The sequence below is a fragment of the Bos mutus genome, chromosome 2, assembly GCF_027580195.1.
Source record: "Bos mutus isolate GX-2022 chromosome 2, NWIPB_WYAK_1.1, whole genome shotgun sequence".
Lineage (NCBI taxonomy): Eukaryota > Metazoa > Chordata > Mammalia > Artiodactyla > Bovidae > Bos > Bos mutus.
The window spans coordinates 105,044,089-105,067,326 of record NC_091618.1 but is presented as its reverse complement, the minus strand read 5'-3'; the positions used below and the strand labels follow the sequence as shown (position 1 = coordinate 105,067,326).

The 23,238-nt window shown below is 34.8% G+C and overlaps 1 protein-coding gene across 1 annotated transcript in view; it reads right to left on the bottom strand.

The window, feature by feature from the left end:
* The window catches only part of SCN2A (sodium voltage-gated channel alpha subunit 2), an 87,936-nt gene that overhangs the window by 5,693 nt on the left and 59,005 nt on the right, over positions 1–23,238 (bottom strand). The window contains exons 18-25 of the mRNA XM_070357823.1: positions 19,685–19,805; positions 15,597–15,751; positions 14,274–14,447; positions 10,691–10,813; positions 9,215–9,496; positions 7,899–7,952; positions 5,198–5,335; positions 4,723–4,827 (exon numbers count right to left, since the gene is read on the bottom strand). Coding sequence (XP_070213924.1) covers positions 4,723–4,827; positions 5,198–5,335; positions 7,899–7,952; positions 9,215–9,496; positions 10,691–10,813; positions 14,274–14,447; positions 15,597–15,751; positions 19,685–19,805 — 1,152 coding nt within the window. The remainder of the gene's footprint in view (positions 1–4,722; positions 4,828–5,197; positions 5,336–7,898; positions 7,953–9,214; positions 9,497–10,690; positions 10,814–14,273; positions 14,448–15,596; positions 15,752–19,684; positions 19,806–23,238) is intronic.

Here is a 23,238-nt window from a genome sequence, read left to right as displayed (position 1 = left end):
TCAGTGCCTAAAACATAACCATGTGTACAGTAGACAGTAAATATTGGTCACTATAATGAATCTTTGTTATCTTCTGTGTTTGGGGTGAGCATCAAAATTAACTTTGAAGAACTAATGAATAAATACTTTTCTAGCTTTTTGGGGTCATTTTCACCCTAGTTTCTTCCTTTATATTCCCCACCCACTATGCGCAGCAAAGCCACAGCATCTTAAATTCTACCTTAAGGTTCAGCTGAGAAGATGCTTTTAAAATTATAGTTCAAGTAAAAGGACATTGGTGGAATAGTTGGTAAAATCCAGTTAAATTCTATATTTTATTTAATACTATCATACCAGGGTAAATTTCTTCGTTTTGCTGACCCATCTATGGTTGTGTAAGATGTTAAGACAAAGGAAAGCAGAATGAAGTTTATATGAGGTAACTGCTACAAGAATAAAATCATCTTTAAAAAAAAAAAAGAATAAAATCATCTTTTAAAAAAGTATAGCTTAAAATTTAGATGTTCAAACTTCGCCCTATTCAATCTGGACCTAATTTCTAAGCACTAACTAGCCTTATGTCTTGTTTATGAAGTTAAGGCCTCATCTTGTAAACCAATTATGTTCACTGGGCCCTGTTTTTTTCCTTCGTTTCACCTCTATGTGCTCAATATTCCTCATCCTAGAGCTTGGAACTTGGCTCACCTCTGCTAGGTCGTCCTCTACCTTCTCAACTAGAACTACAGAGCTTCTGCTGCATCTACGCTCATAGTCTGCATTCCAGATGGATGCCTTTATTGGTCTGGATTCTCTGTGCTAGTGTTGTGCCCCTGCCCGACTAGTAGAGGCATCCATTACTCCATACTGGAATTCTGGGATATCAAATAGTACTGGTTTGTTATATTTTGTAAAAATAACATTTGATTTTTGCATAAATAAATACATAAATAAAACATGTATTTTCTCTGAATACATACTTAGCCCGATGGACTGGACTTATGTTGTTTCAGCTGCATCTGTTCTTCGAGGGCCTCCTTCAACTTAAATGCGTCTAATCCCAGTTCTCAGCCCCTTGTTCTTAGCTCTCGGGTACTGAAGTCTACCTTTCCAAGTCTGGTTACGTTCCCCTTATTTCTACCCTTCTGATACTTGCTACTACTCTTGTACATACTGCTTTATCTTGTTTATCCATCTCCTCTGTCATAATGCTTCTGTCAAGGGGCATTATTAGACTCCCCTTCTCAGTCTGGTGCATCCTAACTCCGTTTTAAGTTTTAAGCACTATGTGATCTCAGACAATTTTGTGCTTACATGTTTCATAAAATGTATGACATTTTATTGCAAATGGTTTGCTTTTATTTAATTAAAAAATCAATTTTCTTCCACAGATACAGCACCTAGAGTGAAGCAGATTCAAAATGGCTGAAAAGCAGCAACTTGCTATTTATGTTCATGTCAGCATTTTCACCAAAAATCTCTTAAGATTCTTTGCCCATTTAGTTTCCCAGTGGGTTAGATCAATATACAATTCCACTACGCAGTCAGTCTCCAATTTAAATTTCAGAATATGCTGGAGGAAGCTGTATAGCCTTGGAAGCCATGTTCACTAAGGCTTATGTTCTCTCACTTTGTCTTGGCTCTTCATAATGATGAGCAATCCTTTGTCCCTCACTTGCTCCCAGGATAATTTCAAACTTCTTAGAAATTTCTTATTCTCTTGCCCTGTATTCTTACTTCTTTTTTGAGAACACCAAAGTCAATTGTTAAAAAGAAATTCCTCTACCTCTTTGTCATTTTATATTATATTGATGTCCACACCTATCTTTTTATATACTACTCCAAAATCATTGGAGGACTCAGTCCCTTTTCCTCTGTAATGTAATCTACACTGTTTTTGAGCCACATCCTGTGCAGTTTTATTCTATATTTATTCCCTTTCTCTTCAATCTCTTCCTCTCTAGAATTGCTGCTTTGCTCTGAAACTAATCTCTCAATCTTTAGAAACTTTACTACTTTAGAAATTTTACTACTACTTCTAACATTCATTCAACATTCATTCTCTTTCAGAGTCCCCTTTTGATTTTCAAATTCTGTAAGCCAGCATCTCCAGTTGTTTTCTCCATTCATGTCCCTACTTCTTATTCTGTGTGACACCACTCTTCCAGCATGTAAGGCAGAAACTCATGAGTCATCCTTGTTGCTTCCTTCTTCACGTCTCATATTCAATTAATAAACCTTTTAATTTCATTCCTATGATAGCTCACAAATCCATTTTATTCATCTCCACACCACTCTGGTTCAGGCTCCCTATCACCCCTGAAATAGTTCCACAATGAGTCTGTACCGCACACACTGCCTCTGTCAATGCTGGTTCAGTGACAGTCACAACACCCAAACTGACCAGGCTCTGCTCAATGGCTTCGCTTTGCTCTAAGGACAAAGACTTGCCTTAATGTGGCCTAAGAAGCCCAGAAAAGTCTGGACCATCCTAACCTGTTCATTCTCACCATGTCCCAAATGAACCCCCAGCCTCTGCACTCCAGCCTCACCAGCCTTCCTACCTCAAGACCTTCACATATACATCCCTCTTTTCTTCTTACATGGCCTATAGAAACTTCCTCATTCTTCTTCAGGCCTAGGCTCATGCTCAGTAAAGCCTTCCCTGATTAATCAGCCCCTTCTTTCTTATCAGCTCTCATAGCTAAATGGATTCTTTCCTTCTTGGATATTTCTATTTGTTGGTGTGACTATTTGATTACCAAATAGACTCTCTGTTTAGTATTTAATTCCAAATGCTTAGCATCATACATTGTAAATGAATGACTGAATTAATTTGCCAAATTGTTGCCAATAATCTTCTAGCTAAATTCACTAATCATTTCCTGTGCATCCCTACTCCTGCTAAAGTAAATCTACATGTTATCTGACGTAATTAAACAGCCATTAAAATTTTTTTCTCATTATCTATATGTATGTGCTGCCTTACTAATAAATCTCACTCTTTCACTGATTTACCTCTTTTATAATGGTGAAGTGCACAAGGCTTCACGCTCACCACTTTTTTTTTGGATATATTATAATTGTCTTTCAAAAATGAACCTATGCTTTAGAGCTCAACTGAATTATGTATGACAATGACAACTCTAAAATCCTTATCCCGTATTCATAAGACCTCACCTTTCCAAATGCCTGTACAGGACTTTCAGTTACATTAACAGAATCAATAATTTCACAAAACATTAACTGCTTTACTTTCTTTATTAGCTATATGTCCTCCCTCCTTTCCTATATTTTATAGGTTCCTCATGCCACTGAGGCTTCTTGTTGGCTCACTTATCTCCAGTCCTATTGGCATGACCCTATACTGTGGACTCATCTTCTTGCATGTAAGGGTTCATCGTCTTGTCTAAGGCCCAGCATTACTTTGTCTAACATTTTCCTATCAGTTCAGTTCAGTCGCTCAGTCGTGTCCGACTCTTTGCGACCCCATAAATCGCAGCACACCAGGCCTCCCTGTACATCACCAACTCCTGGAGTTCACTCAGACTCACGTCCATCGAGTCAGTGATGCCATCCAGCCATCTCACCCTCTGTCGTCCCCTTCTCCTCCTGCCCCACCCCCATACCAGTCTCTAAAAATCTCTTTTTCTTCACATTACCATGCTGTGCACTTGATATTGTATTTTTACTTGGATAAATTAAGATGGATTTATTCGGATTCATAGTGGGCTTGACTCATTTAACCCAGAAAACCTTGTTTCCTACTTACTATTTCAAAAATATATCGCTATTTTTCACTGCAATATTTATTTCCATGACTTTGGAGTGTTTGTTTTTTCACATGAGTCATTACTCTGCTTTTCTCCTTTATCCATTCAAGTTGTATTATTTCTCAAAAAGTAGGCTCAAATTCTACATTCCTTATGCTTTGTCCAATATTACTATCTACTTTCTTTGGGCTTTTGGCTATCTTACAAACAGAATAGGGGCATGGCCAGTTTTAGGTTAGCTAGTTTTACATCATCACTAATGGAATCATAGCATCATGATTCCTGGGGAACACTTGATTACCTTGTACCATGTATACCTTCAGAGAGGAGTTCTGAAACATAAAAGATCTCAGGGACTCTTCTGACAACAATTCCTTGCTGCAACCAAACAGACCAGTAGCCACTGGCAAATATACAATCACAATCACCATAAAAAGCCATAGAGAAGGATGTCATCTGATTTAGGGCAAGATGCTTGGAGGAAATAGGAAATTTTTCTTAAAAACCAGGAACAAACAAGACCTATGACTTGTTTCATTAATGATTCCATTCAATCTGCAGAGCTGGACAGAATATGGGGCATATCCAAGACGTATCAGTTATCCCAAGTGGTCCTCACTGCACTCTGAGAACATTCAATATTTCCACACTATGTACATATGAATATGTTTTCTTTTCTACATTATTAGAAGCTCCTCAGTGATGTCAATCCTATGGAATAATATTGGTATATAAGCCTGAACATTTTTACTTATATATTTTTCATGTCTGTATATAAAATATATTACATAATTTCTACATATTATGTATCTAAAGAATACCAAATACTTAGACTATTGAGGCTATCTGGTCACATTACTAAGGCAAACTAAAACTGTTTTGCAAATACACGAAAATTAGTATCTAGCAATTTGGGCTATAAAAGTGATAGAAAACATAGCTTTTATTAGTGATGAAAGTATGCTATTCTTACAGCAGGTCGAGGTATGGGTTTTTGTGGTTTCTTTGAACCCAATTTTTTCATCGCATTGTAGTATTTCTTCTGTTCTTCTGTCATAAAAATGTCTTGACCTCCAAAGTAAAGAAATGAAAGGAAAACTTGTAAAAATCATGTTCTTTGCTAGCTATAAAATCCATATTAGTAATTGTGTCAAAAATGTCTCCACATTCTATTCTAAAGTTACTAAAGAACATGTATTTTAGATATGCATATATTCAACGTGTAAATTAGTCATATTTCTGTACTGGAAATATCAGTACTTTCAGACAGCTGATAGTAATTCAGCTATCTGAATTATCAATCACTTAAAAACTAATAGATGATTAAGTCAAAATAATTTCTGAATTTTATATTCTTTCTTCTTAATGACTGCACTTGGAGCCAAAAGAAACATTGGGGTATATTTAGTTAGCACTTTAGAGCAAAGATGAAGTTTTAGTATACTTATCTTTTTTTTCTGCTGGTTGAAGTTATCTATGATGACACCAATGAAAAGATTTAGAGTAAAGAATGAACCAAAAATAATAAAGATGACAAAATACAGATACATGTACAGATTGTCTTCATACTTGGGTTGTAATTCTACCTACAAAGTATAAAAAATGATAACCATTAGACCTAAAAATTGTTTCATAGAAAAGACATCAGTGAATTTTCAATTCTCAAAGCATATCTCTATCACTGGAAATTTTTAAAAAGTTAAACAGATTTTAGGAAAGATCAAGTTTAACACACTTATTGAAGAGTCTCCAAACTCTTTCATTGACTTGAGAAAATGAAACAACTCATAGAAAAGTCTGAATAATTAAAATTCATTTCATCCAATAAATGCCTAGGATATGAATGCACTTTTAAGACCCCAGTGGGGCATGCGGGGTGAGGACTTCCTCTTCCTACAGAAGAGATGTTACAGTTACACTAGTTTTTGTTAAAAATTTTCAAATTTTACTCTCTCTGACTCAGTTTCTTCATCCTTAAAATGGAAAAAAAACCAGAACCAACTCTAATATGGTCGTTCAGAAGGCTAAATATATTACTATATGAGAAGTGTTAGAATAGAACCTGGCCAATAGTAATAGGTAAGAGTAAGGGTTTGATTTCTGTTATATATTTCTCTTGCTAGACTAGAATTATTACCATATGTGTTGACATAAGTACATCAGTAGTATCTTTCCATTCTGAAAATGAGTCTATTGATCCATTGTACTTAGCAGGTCTTAAGTACTGTTTCTGTAACAATGATGTGCTTTCTTATCCAACACAGTTCTGTTTTTTTTTTTTTTAAGTATGAATAATGTTGATAATGCTCAACTCTTTTAAAGAAATGAAAGTGAACGTGTTAGTCACTTAGTTGCATCAGACACTTTGCGATCCCATGGACTGTAGCCTGCCAGGCCCCTCTGTCCGTGGAATTCTCCAAGCAAAAATACTGGCGTGGGTAGCTATTCTTTTCTCCAGGAGATCTTCCTGAACCTGGGTTCGAACTCAGGTCTTCTGTACTGCAGGTGGATTCTTTACCATCTGAGTCACCAGGGAGCCTTTTAAAGGGATATTTACCCATTTTCCCATTCCCCCACCCCACCCCCAGCATACCAGAGTTCTTGCAGTTCTTGGCAGTACTTGATATTGTCAGACTTTTAAATATTGCCAGTCAGGAAAGTATGTAGGTAATATTTAATTTTGGTTTAAATTTGCACTTCTCTCTTGACTAAACAAGAGTAAGGGTGAGTAACTTTCCATACTTTTAGAAGCCAAGTGAATTTCATCTTTTGTAAGGTGTTTGAATGCTGAGGGATTATATACTAGTATGACCTCTGAAGAACTGATGCTTTCAAACCGTGGTGCTGGAGAAGACTCTTGAGAGTCCCTTGGACTGCAAGGAGATCAAACCAGTCAATCCTAAAGGAAATCAACATTGGAAGGACTGATGCTGAAGCTGAAGCTCCAATACTTTGGCCACCTGATACAAACAGCTGACTCGTTGGAAAAGACCCTGATGCTGGGAAAGATTGAAGGCAGAAGAAAAAGGGGGCAATAGAGGATGAGATGGTTGGATGGCATCACAGACTCAATGGACACGAGTTTGAGCAAACTCTGGGAGATAGTGAAGGACAGGGAAGCCTGGTGTGCTGCAGTCCATAAGGACGCAAAGAGACATGACTGAGCATCTGAACAACAAAATACAGTAGTGTTTGCTAAGTTATTAAGGAAGAAACCTAAAGTAATTTGTATGTCATGTAGGTTATTGATTAGAAAGGTGGAGAGAACTTTGAATTAATCAAATAGGTAGGAAACTACTTTGGAAAATGAGATAATGTAAGAAAGCCTTTAACATAGTGAGTGGTAATAAATTATAAATTATTAATATTATTCAAAAGAGCCTATAAATGGGACTCCTGATAATAAAAGAGATAAAATGCAGGGTGTCAAGCTCTTATAGTTTCTTTTTTTTAATAAGGTGAAAAAAATTCAGGAACTCTCTCTAAGTTACCACATGTTTTTGGTGTCAGGGATATAACATCTGAGCTTAATTACTATGCTCTGACAATGTATGAGAAACCAATCTCTTTTTTAAAACATGATTTCCCTCCTCATTGTTAAATAGTGAGAAATTATATGGAGATTACCACAAAAAATTTCAAAAGTGCTGATGTGTGTAAGATACATTATGAAAGCCCTTTTTATCATAAAATCTTACTTTCTGAAAAGAAATATGATTATATTTGTTTTTTTTCTGTTATCATTATTCAGACTTTCCTATCACAAAAGAATATCAAAAGCTGGAGGAAATCTGAGACAGATGAAGAGAGCGCCTATAAGGGCTTTTAATTCATGGCTAGAACTATTAGAACCAAAAATAAAATATCTCTATTTACAAATAGAACAAATAGAATCTACAAATTTTTAAGTGCCAGTTGCTATTCTAGACACTAGGAAAGATATGTTAGAACATTCACAGTGAACAGAGAAATACATTCAAATCAAGTTCTGGAAGAAGTAATGTAAGGTTGAATATTTTATTTTTCTAATGCAGATATTCTGTATAAATTGACCTATGGTTTTATTTTATTGACAATATCAGTAAATTACAACACTGTAGAAATAGTCACTAGATCTAATTAAACAGTTTTTCCTCTAAATAGACTTACATTTCGTGAATCAACTGCTGCATACATGATATCCATCCATCCTTTAAATGTGGCCTGAAAAAAAGTCACACCATTGAATTTTTTTCCCCAAATTATAATTCTAGAAGAGACTAAATATCAGATTTATTAACCAAGATTTATTCAAAAACAGGTATATAAAATAGTTTGAAATTAACATTTAAAATCTTTTGGCAAAGTTTTAAAACATATGCATTGAAATTCCTTCCTTCATATTTCATAACATCTTTCTATGTGACTTTAACATCTATACTTAAATCATGATAGATTATAACAATGTGCTATCATAAAATCAATTATCAACAACCTTTGACTCTTATGTATATATACAAGAATGCAACATGAAATAATTTCACGTATATAGTATTACCTTCAGACAAACTGAAAAATATGTTGCATTATTTGATCTTAAGGTTGTCTTTTCTGCTTATCTTTTCTAAATGATATTATCACCAACCACCAATCATGATGGTTTGTTCTTGAAATTACCAAATATACTATTTTGAGGCAATTATTCTATAAGAAGAAACTTTATAATCTAAAAACTATTATACCTAACTCCAATTTACTTTTTAAAATTTTTGGTTGAAGAGACATAGTAATTCTGAAGACAAGTCATGCACATTTGTTTTTCAGTTTCTTAATGCCACAGGACCCTGCAGAATTCATCTAGTGTTGGGTATCGTGTTAGTGGATCAACTCAGGGAGCGTGTGAACATGACTTAGAATGGTCAGTTGAGAAGCTAAATGGAATTTTATGAAATTATAGCAGGCATAATAGACTTGATAGGAAGGTTTTTGTTTGCAAGAGAGCAATCTCCCTATCTTAAAGCATTGAAGCAACAGGCAGGAAGATGGAAATCAAGGTAGGAGTCCATGTGAGGGGAATATCTGGTTATGGTGTTCGTGAAAGTTGGGTGAGTGGAGACTTGCCAAGGGTTTAGATACTGTCTGGTATCTGCAAAGGACAGAAATCTACCACCCTCCCCTACCTTTCCAATCCTATCCTCGGGCCAATGCCTCTACTTTGCTCAGATTGGGGAAGACAGTGGGAATCTACGTAGAAATTTCAGTAACAGAGACTTGTTCTGGAAACCTAAGGCATAGTCTGGGAGACTTTAAACTTTATATAGCCATCCAGTCTCCAACATGGTGCAAAAAAGACAGTTCATCCACGATTAAGGAAGAATCTAGGCAGATGGGCTTAAGGAAATATGTATTGCAAACAATGAGTAAGAAGAATTTTATATTCATTTTAGTAACACATCACAGTGAATAATAATAAAGTGGTTACTTACTACTTGAAGCAGAGAAAGATACCCAAGTCCCACATTATCAAAGTTGACTTTCACGTTCTTCCACCGGGCAGTTTGGTTGCTATCTATGAGGGCCTTACACTCGCTGTAATTGTTGACCACGCTGACATCAAACATTTCTCCAGTGGTGTAGTTAATACAGTGGTAAAACTTGCCAGCAAAAAGATTCACTCCCATGATACTGAATATCAACCAAAAGATCAGGCAAACCAGAAGTACATTCATTATGGATGGAATGGCTCCTAAAAGAGCATTGACAACGACCTGGCACAGCAGTGAGATGGGGAAAGAAGTGAAAAGAGAGTCAGATCTATGGAAGAACTAGAAATGTAGGTCATTATACATGAAAACTCAACAGAGAAAATATAAAAATCATTCTAGTACTGAAAGCTTGATTCTCTTTTTAAAAAATTAAGATAGCTACTGTAAAACAGGTTTTTAAATTGGTAAGCTGAAAAGAATTTAATAGCTAGCCATTCCTTTCTATGATACCATACACACACAAATACAGAAGCACATATTCCTCCATATATCATCCATTTCTGGTTGTGTCTGCAACATTCAAAGAAAATCCTAAGGAACTATTTTAAAACATCACAAAACACCTAAAAGTTCCTTTTTGAATGGCCAAACCTACCTGGACAGGGCATCATAATTTCCTCAGTGCTGAGGGTATGTAGTCTCAGGTTTTATGCCTCAGGGGATGACAACTGGCAGTACAAATGCCTCCCGGTTCCTTTGTACCACCTTTCTAAATGAGTGTTAGATTTCCACAGCTGACCTACTTTTTAGCTAGCTCAGCTTTGTTTGAGAGCAAAAAGGCCAGGGTTGGACTTTAAAAGGCTCAGAAGACATCATATGGAGCAGGGAAGAAAAACGATGAGGAATGATTTGGTGGTTTCAAATTACAGTGAGTGGGATTTCCTTCACATTTATAAACTGGAATGAACATAACTAATGTTGACTCACATCAGAAGTCTACACAACATGCTAGAAATTTCCCACAGAGTAAAAAAGTCTAGGTAGAAGCAATCTCATTGCTTCTAATTAGAAGCCATCATTCAGGGATTATGCTGTGTGAGTGCCTCCAACAGTGTCATTTATGGATGTCTGACAAATATTACTGATTGATTGGTTACATGAATATGAATGTAGAAGACAAATTTAACCTGGATGTGTCACGTCTAAGGTTCAAAACAGCAGTTTATACTGAAAGTGTTAGTCGTGTCCGACTCTTTGCGACTCCATAGACTGCAGCCCGCCAGGCTCCTCTGTCCATGGAGTTCTCCAGGCAAGAATACTGGAGTGGGTAGCCATTCCCTTTTCCAAGGGATGTTCCTGACCCAGGGATGGAACTCGGGTCTCCCGTATTGCAGGCAGATTCTTTACCACCTCAGCCATCAGGGAAACCCTGTTTTCAATTATAATTCCAACAAATACTAAAGCATTTGGTCTTACCCTCATTCCTTCAAACCGGGATAAGGCTCTCAGCGGCCTCAGAGCTCTTAGTGTTCTGAGGGATTTGATGGCACCAAGTTCTGAGTATCCCAAAGCATTTGCAGTTAAGCTAACCAATGAGACCTATACAGAAAAAAGCAACATAATTGTCTTATTTATAGGCAAAAAAGCTTACACAACTCAGCCTTGCTGTATGCAATAAACCAGTTCCAAAACCTTAGTGAGCATCAAAATCACTTGTTGCAAACACAGATGGCTGGCCAAGGTTCGGATGAGACCTGAGAATTTGCATTTCCTTAAGTTCCCACTTAAGCTTAATGATACTGGCCAGTGAACCACACTTTGAGAACCATTGCTATAAACTTAATGAAAAAGCAGCAGCAATATATGCTCTTTTTATCAAGATTCTTGACAAGAAAATTTAAAAGAGTTAAATGTAAAGAAAGAAAAAGAATGATACCAAAATGAAATTTTCATCTATAGATTTATAAAACTTTATCATTTCTCATATTATTTAGCAGACCTGAAAGAGAAAAGAAAACCTAGTACAAGTATGCAAGAAAAGTATGCAAGACACAGTTGACTCTGAATATAAACACACTCAGAAAGATCTAGATTTCTAAAAGTGCTTTAGTCTTGTAAATGTCAGTGTGAAGGCCTAAGATCATTCATTAGGGAAAACTGAAATCATTAAGTTTAAAAAGTTGAGATTTTAGTATAACTAATTAGAAATTGTCAGAACAATGTTTCCTTTAGTTATTTATACTGATGGCTAATGTAGTTGATATAAGTTGTAACATCACATCACAGCGAGAAAGGAAAAGAATAACTGCCACAGGTGGCACAGAAATGTCTGATTTCCTTTGAAAATACATAGAAAGCCCATTGAAACTATATAAGCTAAAGAAAAGATATTTTCTCCTAAAGTGCACCTGAATTTCAAAAGCAGGAAAATGAGAACAGATGTGTAATATAGCTTTTAAGAATATGGTGTTAGTGGTATTACATTTTTTTAAGAGAAGTAAATGAGGCACATAAAAATATTTTACAACACAACTTGACTTATTCAAACTAATTTTGCACATGTAATATGAAATAGAAAAACCATTAAATTTGGAAAAATTTAATCTATAAAATTGTCTTAAGGAGGTTCTATATTTTTCCTAAAATCTAAATTTTTAGGCTTTGCAAATCTCTTCAAAGACAAATGAAAGATAAAGTTACTGAATTATCATTTATTGTGAAGATTTTCTAGGTATAAAACATGAGGACTTATAGTACTTTATCTTCTCTGAAGACAGAATGAAAAAGAGATAGGTATAAATTAAAGAATGAAAAATAAAAGTTAGACATAAGAAAAAAATTGTGAACAGGGACAGTATTTATTGGCTAAAGAAGTAGTAAACATTCAATTTTATGTGTCTTGTGTTGCTAAATATGAAAAGGAGATACATGTAGATCTTCTCTTTCTGGTCTTCTTTTTTTGGCCTCTAAATAGTAATTTTCTTCCATTCCATCACTGACATCTCCAGCAAATTTCTTGGGTGAGCTTTTCTTTTCACTTTCCATAGATACTTTTGAACAGAAGAGTATCTTCGAGAACTCTTCAATAGCTTCTTTATTCAATCACTAAATCATAGATCTATTAATAAATCTCTTTGAATGGCATCTCAGGTCCTTCAATCTCTTCTCCAACTTAAGTTTCTTATCAACCAATTACAAAGTATCAACCAATTACTCTTCCTCACCCTGTGGCACAGAACTTATCCTATAGGACTACTTGGTGGTTGAACAAGCCCTGCTTGGCATGTAGCAGTGTCTTCAAGGCTTTGATGCCCTTGCCTCATCTGTACCTGCTGACACTGACATCCTTCAAATGCCAGTTCACACTGCACTGCCCTCATGAAGCCTGTGCTTCTTCCTCAGCGAAGCAGATGAAACTTCTAATAGAGATGTCATCTTCTCATTGTATACATATCTATCTTCACTACTTGCCTGTAAGCTCCCATAGGCCCAGAAAATGGCATACATATTTGTGTCTTCCATACAAAATAGATGATTGATAAACATGTTTGATATAAATCAAGGCATTAATTAGCTTAATGTATTATCATAATAATTTTCTTAAATCCAAGAAGGTAAACATCAGAATACACTAGGTAACATGAACAGCAGCTCACACATTTCTCTTAAGATTTTCTTTATATTTAGGTAGTGTTGACTTAATGCCTTTATTATTACATGGATATAGTAAACATAAGATATGTTTATTAAAAATTTACAGTGTATCATAACCACAGACAGAAAATAAAGTATCATCCATAATCTCATTATACAAATAAAAGAACTGGTATTGTCATGGTATGTTTTTCTTTTGCTCGTAGTGCTCAAACACATGTGATTTAAAGTATTATTGTCATTTTATCACCAGTAAACTTTTGATATAATTCTGCATGTAGCTTTATATGTTAATATAAATAATAGGCTTGCTTTATGCAGATTCAGCAAAAGGAAAAGATATTTTAGTCTCTTAAATTCAAAGAAATCTCTTTATTTCTTATAAATTTAATTGTTTGATGACTAGAAAGCTCCTACTAAATTAAGTTGAATTTTTTTTCACCTACAACTATAAAAACTAACTTTCTCCGTGAAAGAGTCCATTTTTCTCTTTTTCTGGTATATGTAAATTTTATATATAATAATATTTCTTTAATTGCCAAGGAGTTATTATAATCAACAGAATATTATCTTAAAGTTCAGTACTTAAAACACACATTTTTCTTTCCTAAAAATTTCAGTGTCTTTCTTCTTAATTAATCTGAGTATCATTCTATTCCCTCCCTCCAGGTTTCCTGGCCCTTGTTCCCTCTGGCTCTCCTAGTTTTTTCCTAGACAAAAGGCCTTAAATTTCTAGACAAAATTAACTATTAATTTAAAGGCATTTAAGAAGCATATCTTCAAAATTAAATAAAATTGATTTTTAAAATTTTGTCTGGTTAAGATCTTCTTCAAAAATTTCCCTCAAAAGTAACGGAATAAACTCATATTCATATTTTTAAAGCCTCTTACTTTCTGGCACTGCGTCTTATTAATATATTATTTTCAACACCAATATAGTTTCATAAAACTCTTAAGTAATTGGCTCATAGCTAATCTGTTTCTATAATCATATAAATCAAGAAATGTCTCTTGCTACTTGGACTTTCATATTCCTTTGTGATTACTAATACACCTGCAGGACACACTTTGCAACAGGTTCTGGAGATGACAAAAATGTGAACATCAAAGATGCCCGTGAAGAATTTAAATACAGTTATATGTGAGAGTGATAAAGCAAAATTTCTACATTTATATATTCCTTTGTGTAACTTGGGATTTTAAATATTAATTTAACTATTTTGTCTGTGAAACTCTGGCAAAAAATGCTTTGGGACATTTTCTTATTGGGAAGATGGGACCCATCATTTATATTTGGGGTCCTGCAGTTGTACTGAGTGCCTACTGTGTGCCAGACACCAAGCAAGGACTAGAAGTTACCATTCACATGCCAGTGAAATGAAACAATAACATGCAGAATACTCACATCGACGATCAGGAAATCTAACCAGCACCAGGCATTGGTAAAATACACTTGAAAGCCATATGCAACCCACTTGAGAAGCATTTCCAGGATGAATATATAAGTGAAAACTTTGTCAGCATATTCTAACATGGTCTTAATGGTTTTTCGCTGTTCAATATATATATCTTCAAAGGCCTGTAAGTGAAAAAACTCCATTGAATTTCATTGTCATAAACTGTCTCTAATTGGTATTTTATTAGAAAAACTCATGCTTGCAAGCATCTTTTCAGGCACCTAAGGCTGGAAGACTTCATGCTTCCCAGAGCTGCATTTTGCTCTATAGTTGTCTGTATGCAAGTGACTCTGAACTGGGCATTTCAGCCAATAAATTAATTCAAATAATCTTTAAATTTTGGTATCAGGATATCCCATCAGAGCTTAAAATTTTTGAGACACTGCCAGCTGCTTCTGTCTACAATAGGAGGCACAAAACCATCTGCGAGCATATATGCTTTGCTCAGTGCAGAGTTGCTTGACTGTAACCCTAAACCCATTTAGTGATGAAAATGTAAGACAAAGAGCCCCTTAGCTTGAGGAAGGGGCAGGGATTAGTCTTTTGCTTTCTCTATCTCTCTAGCTCAATCTGAGCATGAATATAGTTGTCCCTTAGTGGCAACCTCCCTTTGCCACTATTCTGCAGAGCTCTTTGGAAAGGGCAAGGGAACTCATTTGCAGGAGTCCCTGGGTCTTCTGGAACGAAAAGAGCATTTGTCTATTAATAATTCAATCCTTTTACAGGAAAAACTATCAGGACTTGGTGATCTGGATCAAGGAGAAAGGAGAAATTGGTTTTTATTTTTGTTGGTTTTTTGACCATTCTGTTGAGTGAAATCAGATATAAAATAAGTCTGTAATGATCTCACTTTGCTGCTTGTGGGTAATTTAATCTATTTACCCTTCAATGTGGATGGCCCTAGTGAACTGGCATGAACAGAGCAATGGAGCTTATGCTAAGCAGATTGATACTTAGCTGATAATCCCATACCCTGTCTACATATTGATTCTTAATAGGAACTGGTTCTGATGACTAAAAGTTAGAAGGTCATACTTTAAATATTCACAAAAAATCATACTGATCTAAATTTGATTCAATCTCAGGCCTACGGCAGAACAATAAAAGTTGCTACTTAGCGAGCCCCTCACACTGTGCTAAAAATATCATACAATGTCTCTCATCTTCACAAACACCTTCTTGTGAAAACACCTTTTTGTGCAGTAGGAGGTTGATTGAGGGAAAGGTAAAGGGTTTCAGGTAAAAGTAAAGGAGCAGATCATGTTACCTACCAGTGCCCCACTGCTGACCAGAATCATGAAGACAATGAAGGTTTCGAACCAGTTATGCTCCACTATCTTATAGCAAGTTTTTCTCAAGTTCCACCAGAGTTTCCCTTTGCCTTCTTCTATGCTTATCTGACAACACTTAAACTTCCGCACACAGTCTAAAATATGTCAAAGCAAATGAAGAAAAAATATCACTCTTTGATTATGCATATTTGTGTGGGTGGGAGATTCACCTACATTATTACCTGATACATTATAAATAACTTTATTTTTTAAGATGGCTTTCACTTGTAGACATAGAAATCATCTACACATTTTAAAATCATTCATCCAAAAACTATTTTTTAGTGCTTATGGGGCTATTATAATGGTCTAATAATATAGTATAATGTATTACATTATAAAACCTCAGTACAGAACAAGAGAAAGAAAGAAATCACCAAAGGTTAGTATTTCCATCCTATCCCTATCCTATAATTCCACTCATATTTGAACTTTATATGTGATTTCTAATTAGTTCACTTAATGATACAATGTAAACATTTCCCTTTTAGTCACAAGTAAATAAAATTTTCCCTGGAGAAGGAAATGGCAGCCCACTCTAGTACTCTTGCCTGGAAAATTCCATGGATGGAGGAGCCTGGTAGGCTATAGTCCATGGGATCGCAAAGGGTCAGACACGACTGAGCGACTTCACTAAATAGAATTTTGGAAAGTTTCATAATACTTCTCTAAATAAGATAACCAGAGATAAACAAGAACTGATATAAAGATCCTACTATTATTGAATATGTATGTTTCTGCAACTCCAGCCATTATCAGCAATAAGGTAACAAACACTTTTGTGGTCTACTAGATCAAAGGCTTCTCAACAAATATTTATTGCATACTTGTTTATTCAAGGAATTATACTGGACAATTATAATACTAGAATATGCAAAACGCATTGTGTCTCTAAACACAGTATGCATTTCGTTAGGGAAGATTTGTCCATAGATATCATAGTTATAGAAAGAAAACTCTTGTTAGAGTTTACCAGCAGGTTAACTCCTAATACTGAGCTGTACAGAAGTGGATTTGGGGTTAAACTTTGAAGGATGTGTTAGAATCTAATACATAGAGCTGCAAAGGAATGGAGAAGCAATGAAATAAATAAAGTTTGGTGGCAGGGAAGTTTGGAAATTGTATGAAGCAGAAAATTGGGAATTACCACCAGAAAAGACAGCTAGAGCCAATCTGAAAAGGACCTGAAAGATTCAGTTAGAGAACTTAGATTTTGTGTGCTATCTAATAGGGACAACACTAAAGGGTTTATTTGGGAGTTATGAAGATTTACCTGATAAGAATATTGATTTAGAATGATCTATGCCTGTACAAGGCATCAGATGGCTAGAAGACAAAAGATGGACAAGTAGTCAAGAGTCTAGAAGATTCAGTCAATGTAACATGAAAGAAAGTGAAAACAAGGGTGATGGTGGTGACAATGGTCAGGGGCAAAAGAGTCTACTAAGTAACAGGACCTGGCAGCACATGTATATGGGGGCGCTGGGGTGTGAGAAAGAGAAGATTCCTGACATAGAGGTTTGACTCTGACAGAGACCTCTTGTTCAAGGAATAGAAAAGTAAAAACCTCATTTTGAAGAAGCATAAGATTTTAATGCACAGATATTTATCAGATGCTACTTTATAATGTCAGCCAGATCATATAATTTGTTTCATGAAAATTTAATGAAGTCCTCTTAAATATTATTAGTGTTTCAAGTAATAAATAAATAGCATATATTTCTTGTTTCTTTGAGGGTGATCTTTTTCACATTTATGTCTCCCAAAGGATTAAGAAGAGTAACATGCCTTGAAAATATTTGTAATGAACTAGGTGGAACTGAAATTATTATTTTTTTCCCCTAAAGAGGATATGAGATGAAAAAATACTGTTCAATATAAAAAGATCAATGTTAGCAGGAAGGATAAATGCTAAATTTGGGACACTGGTTCATTTCTGAGAGGGAAGCAAAGGATGGGATAAGGAAAGGGTCCAAAAGGGGTCAAATCTGTATCTGATTTATTCTTAAACAAAAAACCTGAAGCAAATAAAACAAAAATATTCAAACTGCTAAAGTTGGTTGGTGGTGGTGCTGCTGCTGCTAAGTCGCTTCAGTCGTGTCCGACTCTGTGCAACCCCAAAGACGGCAGCCCACCAGGCTCCCCCGTCCCTGGGATTCTCCAGGCAAGAACACTGGAGTGGGTTGCCATTGCCTTCTCGTTGGTTGGTGAGTGTCTATGTATTTTTTATTATTGTGTTCTATAATGTTATGGTTGGTTATATTTCATACTGAAATGTTTTTTAACTTCACAAAAAACAAATGTTGATATTACCATAAATATTATTATTAATATATTGTGACCCTAAAAATAAGCTAATTGTCTGGGAAAGAATAACAACTAATGCTACATAAATTATTTTTGTGATATATCTAACCTCTTGAATATTTTGTGAAGTCATAATTTTTTTTCAAAATCAACTAACTTCACTGATATATGTGCAGAAATTTTGGAAGAAAGAGTAGAAAAAAGTGGTTTCCCTCATAACATGCTGAAAAAATATCTCTTCCTCTGAAATAATTTAAAAATTGACAATGAATACATAAATATTTGTTTTCTCTAATGCATTCAAGTCCAAAAGCAATAGGTGTATGTAATGTACTCATCTGCAAAACTCTTAAATCTATTGACATCAATTTTGACACTTGCATAATCACATATTTTTAAAATTAGCTTAAAGTTCAAATTAAACAGCTTTAATGTTCTTAAATGAAATGAAAATGAAGGGAACACTTCTAGAATTAGTTGTAATTAAATAGCATTACTATCATCATTATTAAAATAAACTTTTGTTTAAGCATTTATTATATGATATTGAATTTGGGGCTAAGACATAGGATGAATTATTAAATAGATATTAACCAAAAAAATGAGTTAAGGATGAAGTGATTCCTAGGGTTTTAGAGAAACAGTTCTGTACCTACAATAGAGATTTGTCATAGTCTGTGCTATTGTACTAATATTTATGCCTCTTTGTTTGTAGTACACTCCCACATTGAATCTGGATTGCACTTTTGCTTTGGTGAACAGGACTGAGAAAACCTGATGTAAGTGGAGGATTGATGAGTGCTTGGCATTTAGGCTTCCTCTCTCACTCCTTTGCTTTCACCATGAGAACAAGCCTGGGCCAGAGTGTGGATGGAGCTGAGTCAGGCAATTGTCTCATCTAAGACCTCAGCTCTAGGACTAATCCCAACCAAGATCAGCAAAATCATCTTGCCAGCCATGGGCTTGTGAGCAAAGATACGATTTTTGTTATATGATAAGTTTTGAGTGGTTTGGTACACATTATTGTTCCAGAGATAACTGATCCACACCTCAAATAACATAATTTTAGCTTTCTTCACAAAATCCTCTTAGTATTACTCCAATGACATGGTGCCCCATACTGTATCACTCAGTATATTTTGATATTTCATTATTGATTATCTAGTATCATTCAGAACTAATAATATATATTTGACCTTGACAGATACAGGTAATTGTTATTCATGGACAGTTCCTTTTTAATAACATAACCACATTTATTTAAGAATGTGTTCCAGTATCAAATGGCAAAGTGTTCATGGACACTTTAAATGTAAATTAATCAATTCGTACCATTATAACCTGACAAAACAGTAAACAATAAGTTACTCCTTCAACTTAAATTTTTTTCTTTTATTTTTTTAAAGGCAGAGAGAAATATGTATGATTGGGTTTTCTTGCCTATCAAAGATTCTATCTACCAGGTCACCAAAACACCCAGATAGTTAGCAGCATTTCTTAGAGTAGAACAGGATTCACAAAAATAGAAAACTGGATCTGATGCCATAAATTAAATCTTCATTTTTCAAAAATCATCTATGCTTTGATATAGAAAAAGCAACAAACAAACAAGTAAATGTACAGTTGCTGGATACCTATAGAGGATTAGAACGAGCCAGGGAGGGAGGGAAGAGACGGCTAGATCAGAGAGGTCTAAGGAGCGTACATGCTCTGTTCCTCACCTTCCGTAAAACAGGCTTCAGGCTCCAGAGATTCTTCAGGCTCAGCTTCAGGTTGTTCCCCCTCAGCGGGAGCTCCTATATCAACTGTGCTGCCTTCAGATGAACTAGTTGCATTTAGCTTCTGAAAATCAATTCCACAGAAAAGCTTTTAAAATAGTTTCTTTAATCTATAATATAAAAATTCCAAAGGCCTGCCCTTAAGTCTTCTGTATTCATTTCCTTGATCTGAAATTTAAGAATCTCTTAAACATAATGCCAGTCTGCTTTGGTAGAGGTGGGGGGTCACAAGATTAGATTCAGCACCACAGTATTTTTTTTCTTTAAAAATGTGGTGCTAACAACTTAAGTAATCTTTGATTAAGCTCCTTTATAGACAGAGATTCTGAAATAAAATCATGCAGAGCTTACATAAGCTGCCAGAGTCGTATGGTAGTCTGCGATCTCGCTTTTGTGAAGTAGTTTAGGTGGTTTTATTCTAAAATTGTGACCCAACCAACAGAAGCTGCACAAGTGTATTTTCATGTCAAATGCAGAAAAGATTTGATCAAACGCACATAAACAGCAAAGTCTAAATTTATCCACTTTTCATTGACATGAAAACATATACCACTGGTTGTTATTAAACATATTCTCTAATTTTCTAATTCTGAAAAGAGCAGCACATTGTTAGCTTTATAGCAAGAGCCAATTGTTTGCATTCTCTTTGGCCAATGCACTCCTGTGTTTCATTGTGCATTTGGAAACTACTTGTTACTCTGGCACTCTTACCTCTCCAGTTAATAAAGGCAGAAATGAATCTTTGGTTGTTGTTTTGTTTTCCTTTAAGTTAAATCAAATACCACCAAAAGAAAAATATAATAGAAAGAAGTTGTTTTAAATCTTGAAATGCAATAAACTTTAGCCAAGTCAGGTCGTTCATGGGATCAGCATAAATGAAGGGATCCAGTCTTTAACCCGGTCTTAAAATGCTGCAGGAACGACACAGGGCCAGGTATGAGTGCCACATGGAATCAGAGTAGTTTGGGCCACAGCATTCTCGGACCTGTTACAATGTTATTACTATTAGTGTATAACATTAGGAAATGGCTGAGCTGATAGGAGCTACTTTATAAAGGGGATGAGGTAAGCACATGATAAAATGCACATTGAAGTATGTTGAACCCATTCTAAAATAGATGTTGTAGTCAGTACTAGAAACATTTGATTTATATTTGGGCTAAGGGTTCTATAGATTTCCCTAAGAATCTGGTTCCTTTATTTTCTGAAAATAATTTTCTTTATATGAAATATTTCCTTGGCATAGTGGTACTGATAAAGTAAGCATATTTATATACACTATAGATATAACAGAAAATACTTTTGTGTGTAATTTAACAATACCACTGATAGAAGCATAAATATCATATGTCTCCTCCATTAAAACTAGTTCAGGGTTATTTTTAAATTCAACCAAACCATTTAAAATTAAGGATTATATATTATAAGGCACTTGAAGTTTATTGATTTCTTTTTCTACTACCAATTATATCATAACACTGGACGGATACTTAATTATAATATCTTTGTTTTTAGAATTTGAATGTACAGTATTCTAAGAAGAAATATTACATGACTTTTTATAATTTCCTATCCTTTATAGCTAAATTATCCTATCAATTTTATTTACATGAAGATGTTATAGTATTTGGGACCTGAAATATTGATCATATTATTTACTGGATATTGAAACATGACATAGGTAATCAGAATAAGTGAAGCTTAGTTATATCTAATCTAACTACAAACAGCCCAAACAAGAAATGGAAAACATTCTTTTTAGGAAAAAGGATCACACTTCAATTACGGGTTGGTTAGGGATTAGGGGATGATTCTAGGCTTACTGTACCCCACTTTGCCAGGATTCCCTAGAGAATTTCTTTGATGATCCATTTTCAGGGCGCTCCATACTGGTGAATGGCTGCATCAGAACTTGCAGCAGTGCTAGGTATATATAGCTCAGGTACTCTATAAATATTCTTTAGGGAAGGTGGGAGGGAGGGTCAGGATAGAGGGAAAAAGGTATACCAGTGGCTGACTCATGTTGATGTATGGCAAAAATCATCACAATATTGTAATTATTTTCCAATTAAAGTTAATTTAAATAATTAAAAATGAATGAATGAAGGAGCTTCTTCGTAACAGAATGAAGGCTAGTCCTTGATAGTGACTAGCAGAAGTCACCAGACAACATTCCATGGAATTTTGGTTTAAAATATTCAAAAGTTTCCAGATGATCTCTGTAGCATCAACTACAATACCTTTCGTTTAATGTGGTGTCTTAGTACCGACACTGAATTACTAGATATTTTTCTAATTGAAGTCAGATATTTGTATAGTTTGAGGTCAGATTATTTTTTAAAGGTGCAACATAAAAGTTTTGTGTTTCTAGAATATGTATCTCACTAGCTTAAGCCTCTGAAGCAAAGATCATGTTTTGGCCATCTCTGATCCCTAGGAACTATTGCTAATGTTTGTGTTTAATAGATGTTCCTTGAATAAATGAATGAATGCCCAACTCAGGAACTCTTTTGTTCTACCACTAAGTACTTCTAACACCTCCTATCTTTTATATTCACATTCAAGGGAATACACATAACATTCTCATGTTAGTACAGAGAAACACAAATCTCTTTCAGATTCTAACTTGCGTAAGTAATGAAGTGCTGTCTAAATATCAGGCTTCCAATTAATCAGACCTAAGATGAAACTATAAAATAAACTATTAAATAAATAAACTGTACTTTAATTCTGGAGTCAGGAAAACTACCACTAACTCATTTTGACAATGTTTTCCCTCCTTCTACTCTATGTACATGGATCTACAATCCCAGCAGTGAATGGAGTCTCTCTAAGGAAATCTTATCCTTCTTCATCTTCCTCCTCAAGTGGAAGAGACAGGAACTACCTGTTACATGTATTACTTGAATACCTTTACTTGGTCTACAAATTAAAAAGCTAGGGTACACATTAATCCTCAACACCAACCAATCCAGTGTCTACTTAGAGAAAGAAATGTGGCTTTAATTATCTTGTCAAAAGGCATACTGAGTTAGTAGCTGGATTCAAGGTCTTCTGTATCCCACTTTGTTAGGATTCCCTAGAAAACTATTTGATGATTCATGAGTTAAGCCAATCTTTATCAATTTAAAACATTTAGTAGATGTGATATGTAACTAAACATTGTAGGTTCAAGATAGTGCTTGGAATACTGTTGATTCCCAGGCGTCATGACCATGAACTTAGTATTAGTTTGTTATAGTCATATTCTTATATGTATTAATATAAAGTTAAATATACGTTGGGACATTTCATTAAAAAGCTTACTTTAAATAACAATCTTGAGATGTAGGCAAGAAATTCTGATTTATAAAACCTTTCCTGACAACAATTCAATGACTTTCTTAAAATCACATGAGGCAAATATCATAATATTATAAAATGTGTTAACTAAAACAGTTAAAATGCATAAAGAGTCTATAAAATCCAAATGAGTCAAATTAAGAATATAAAACTTT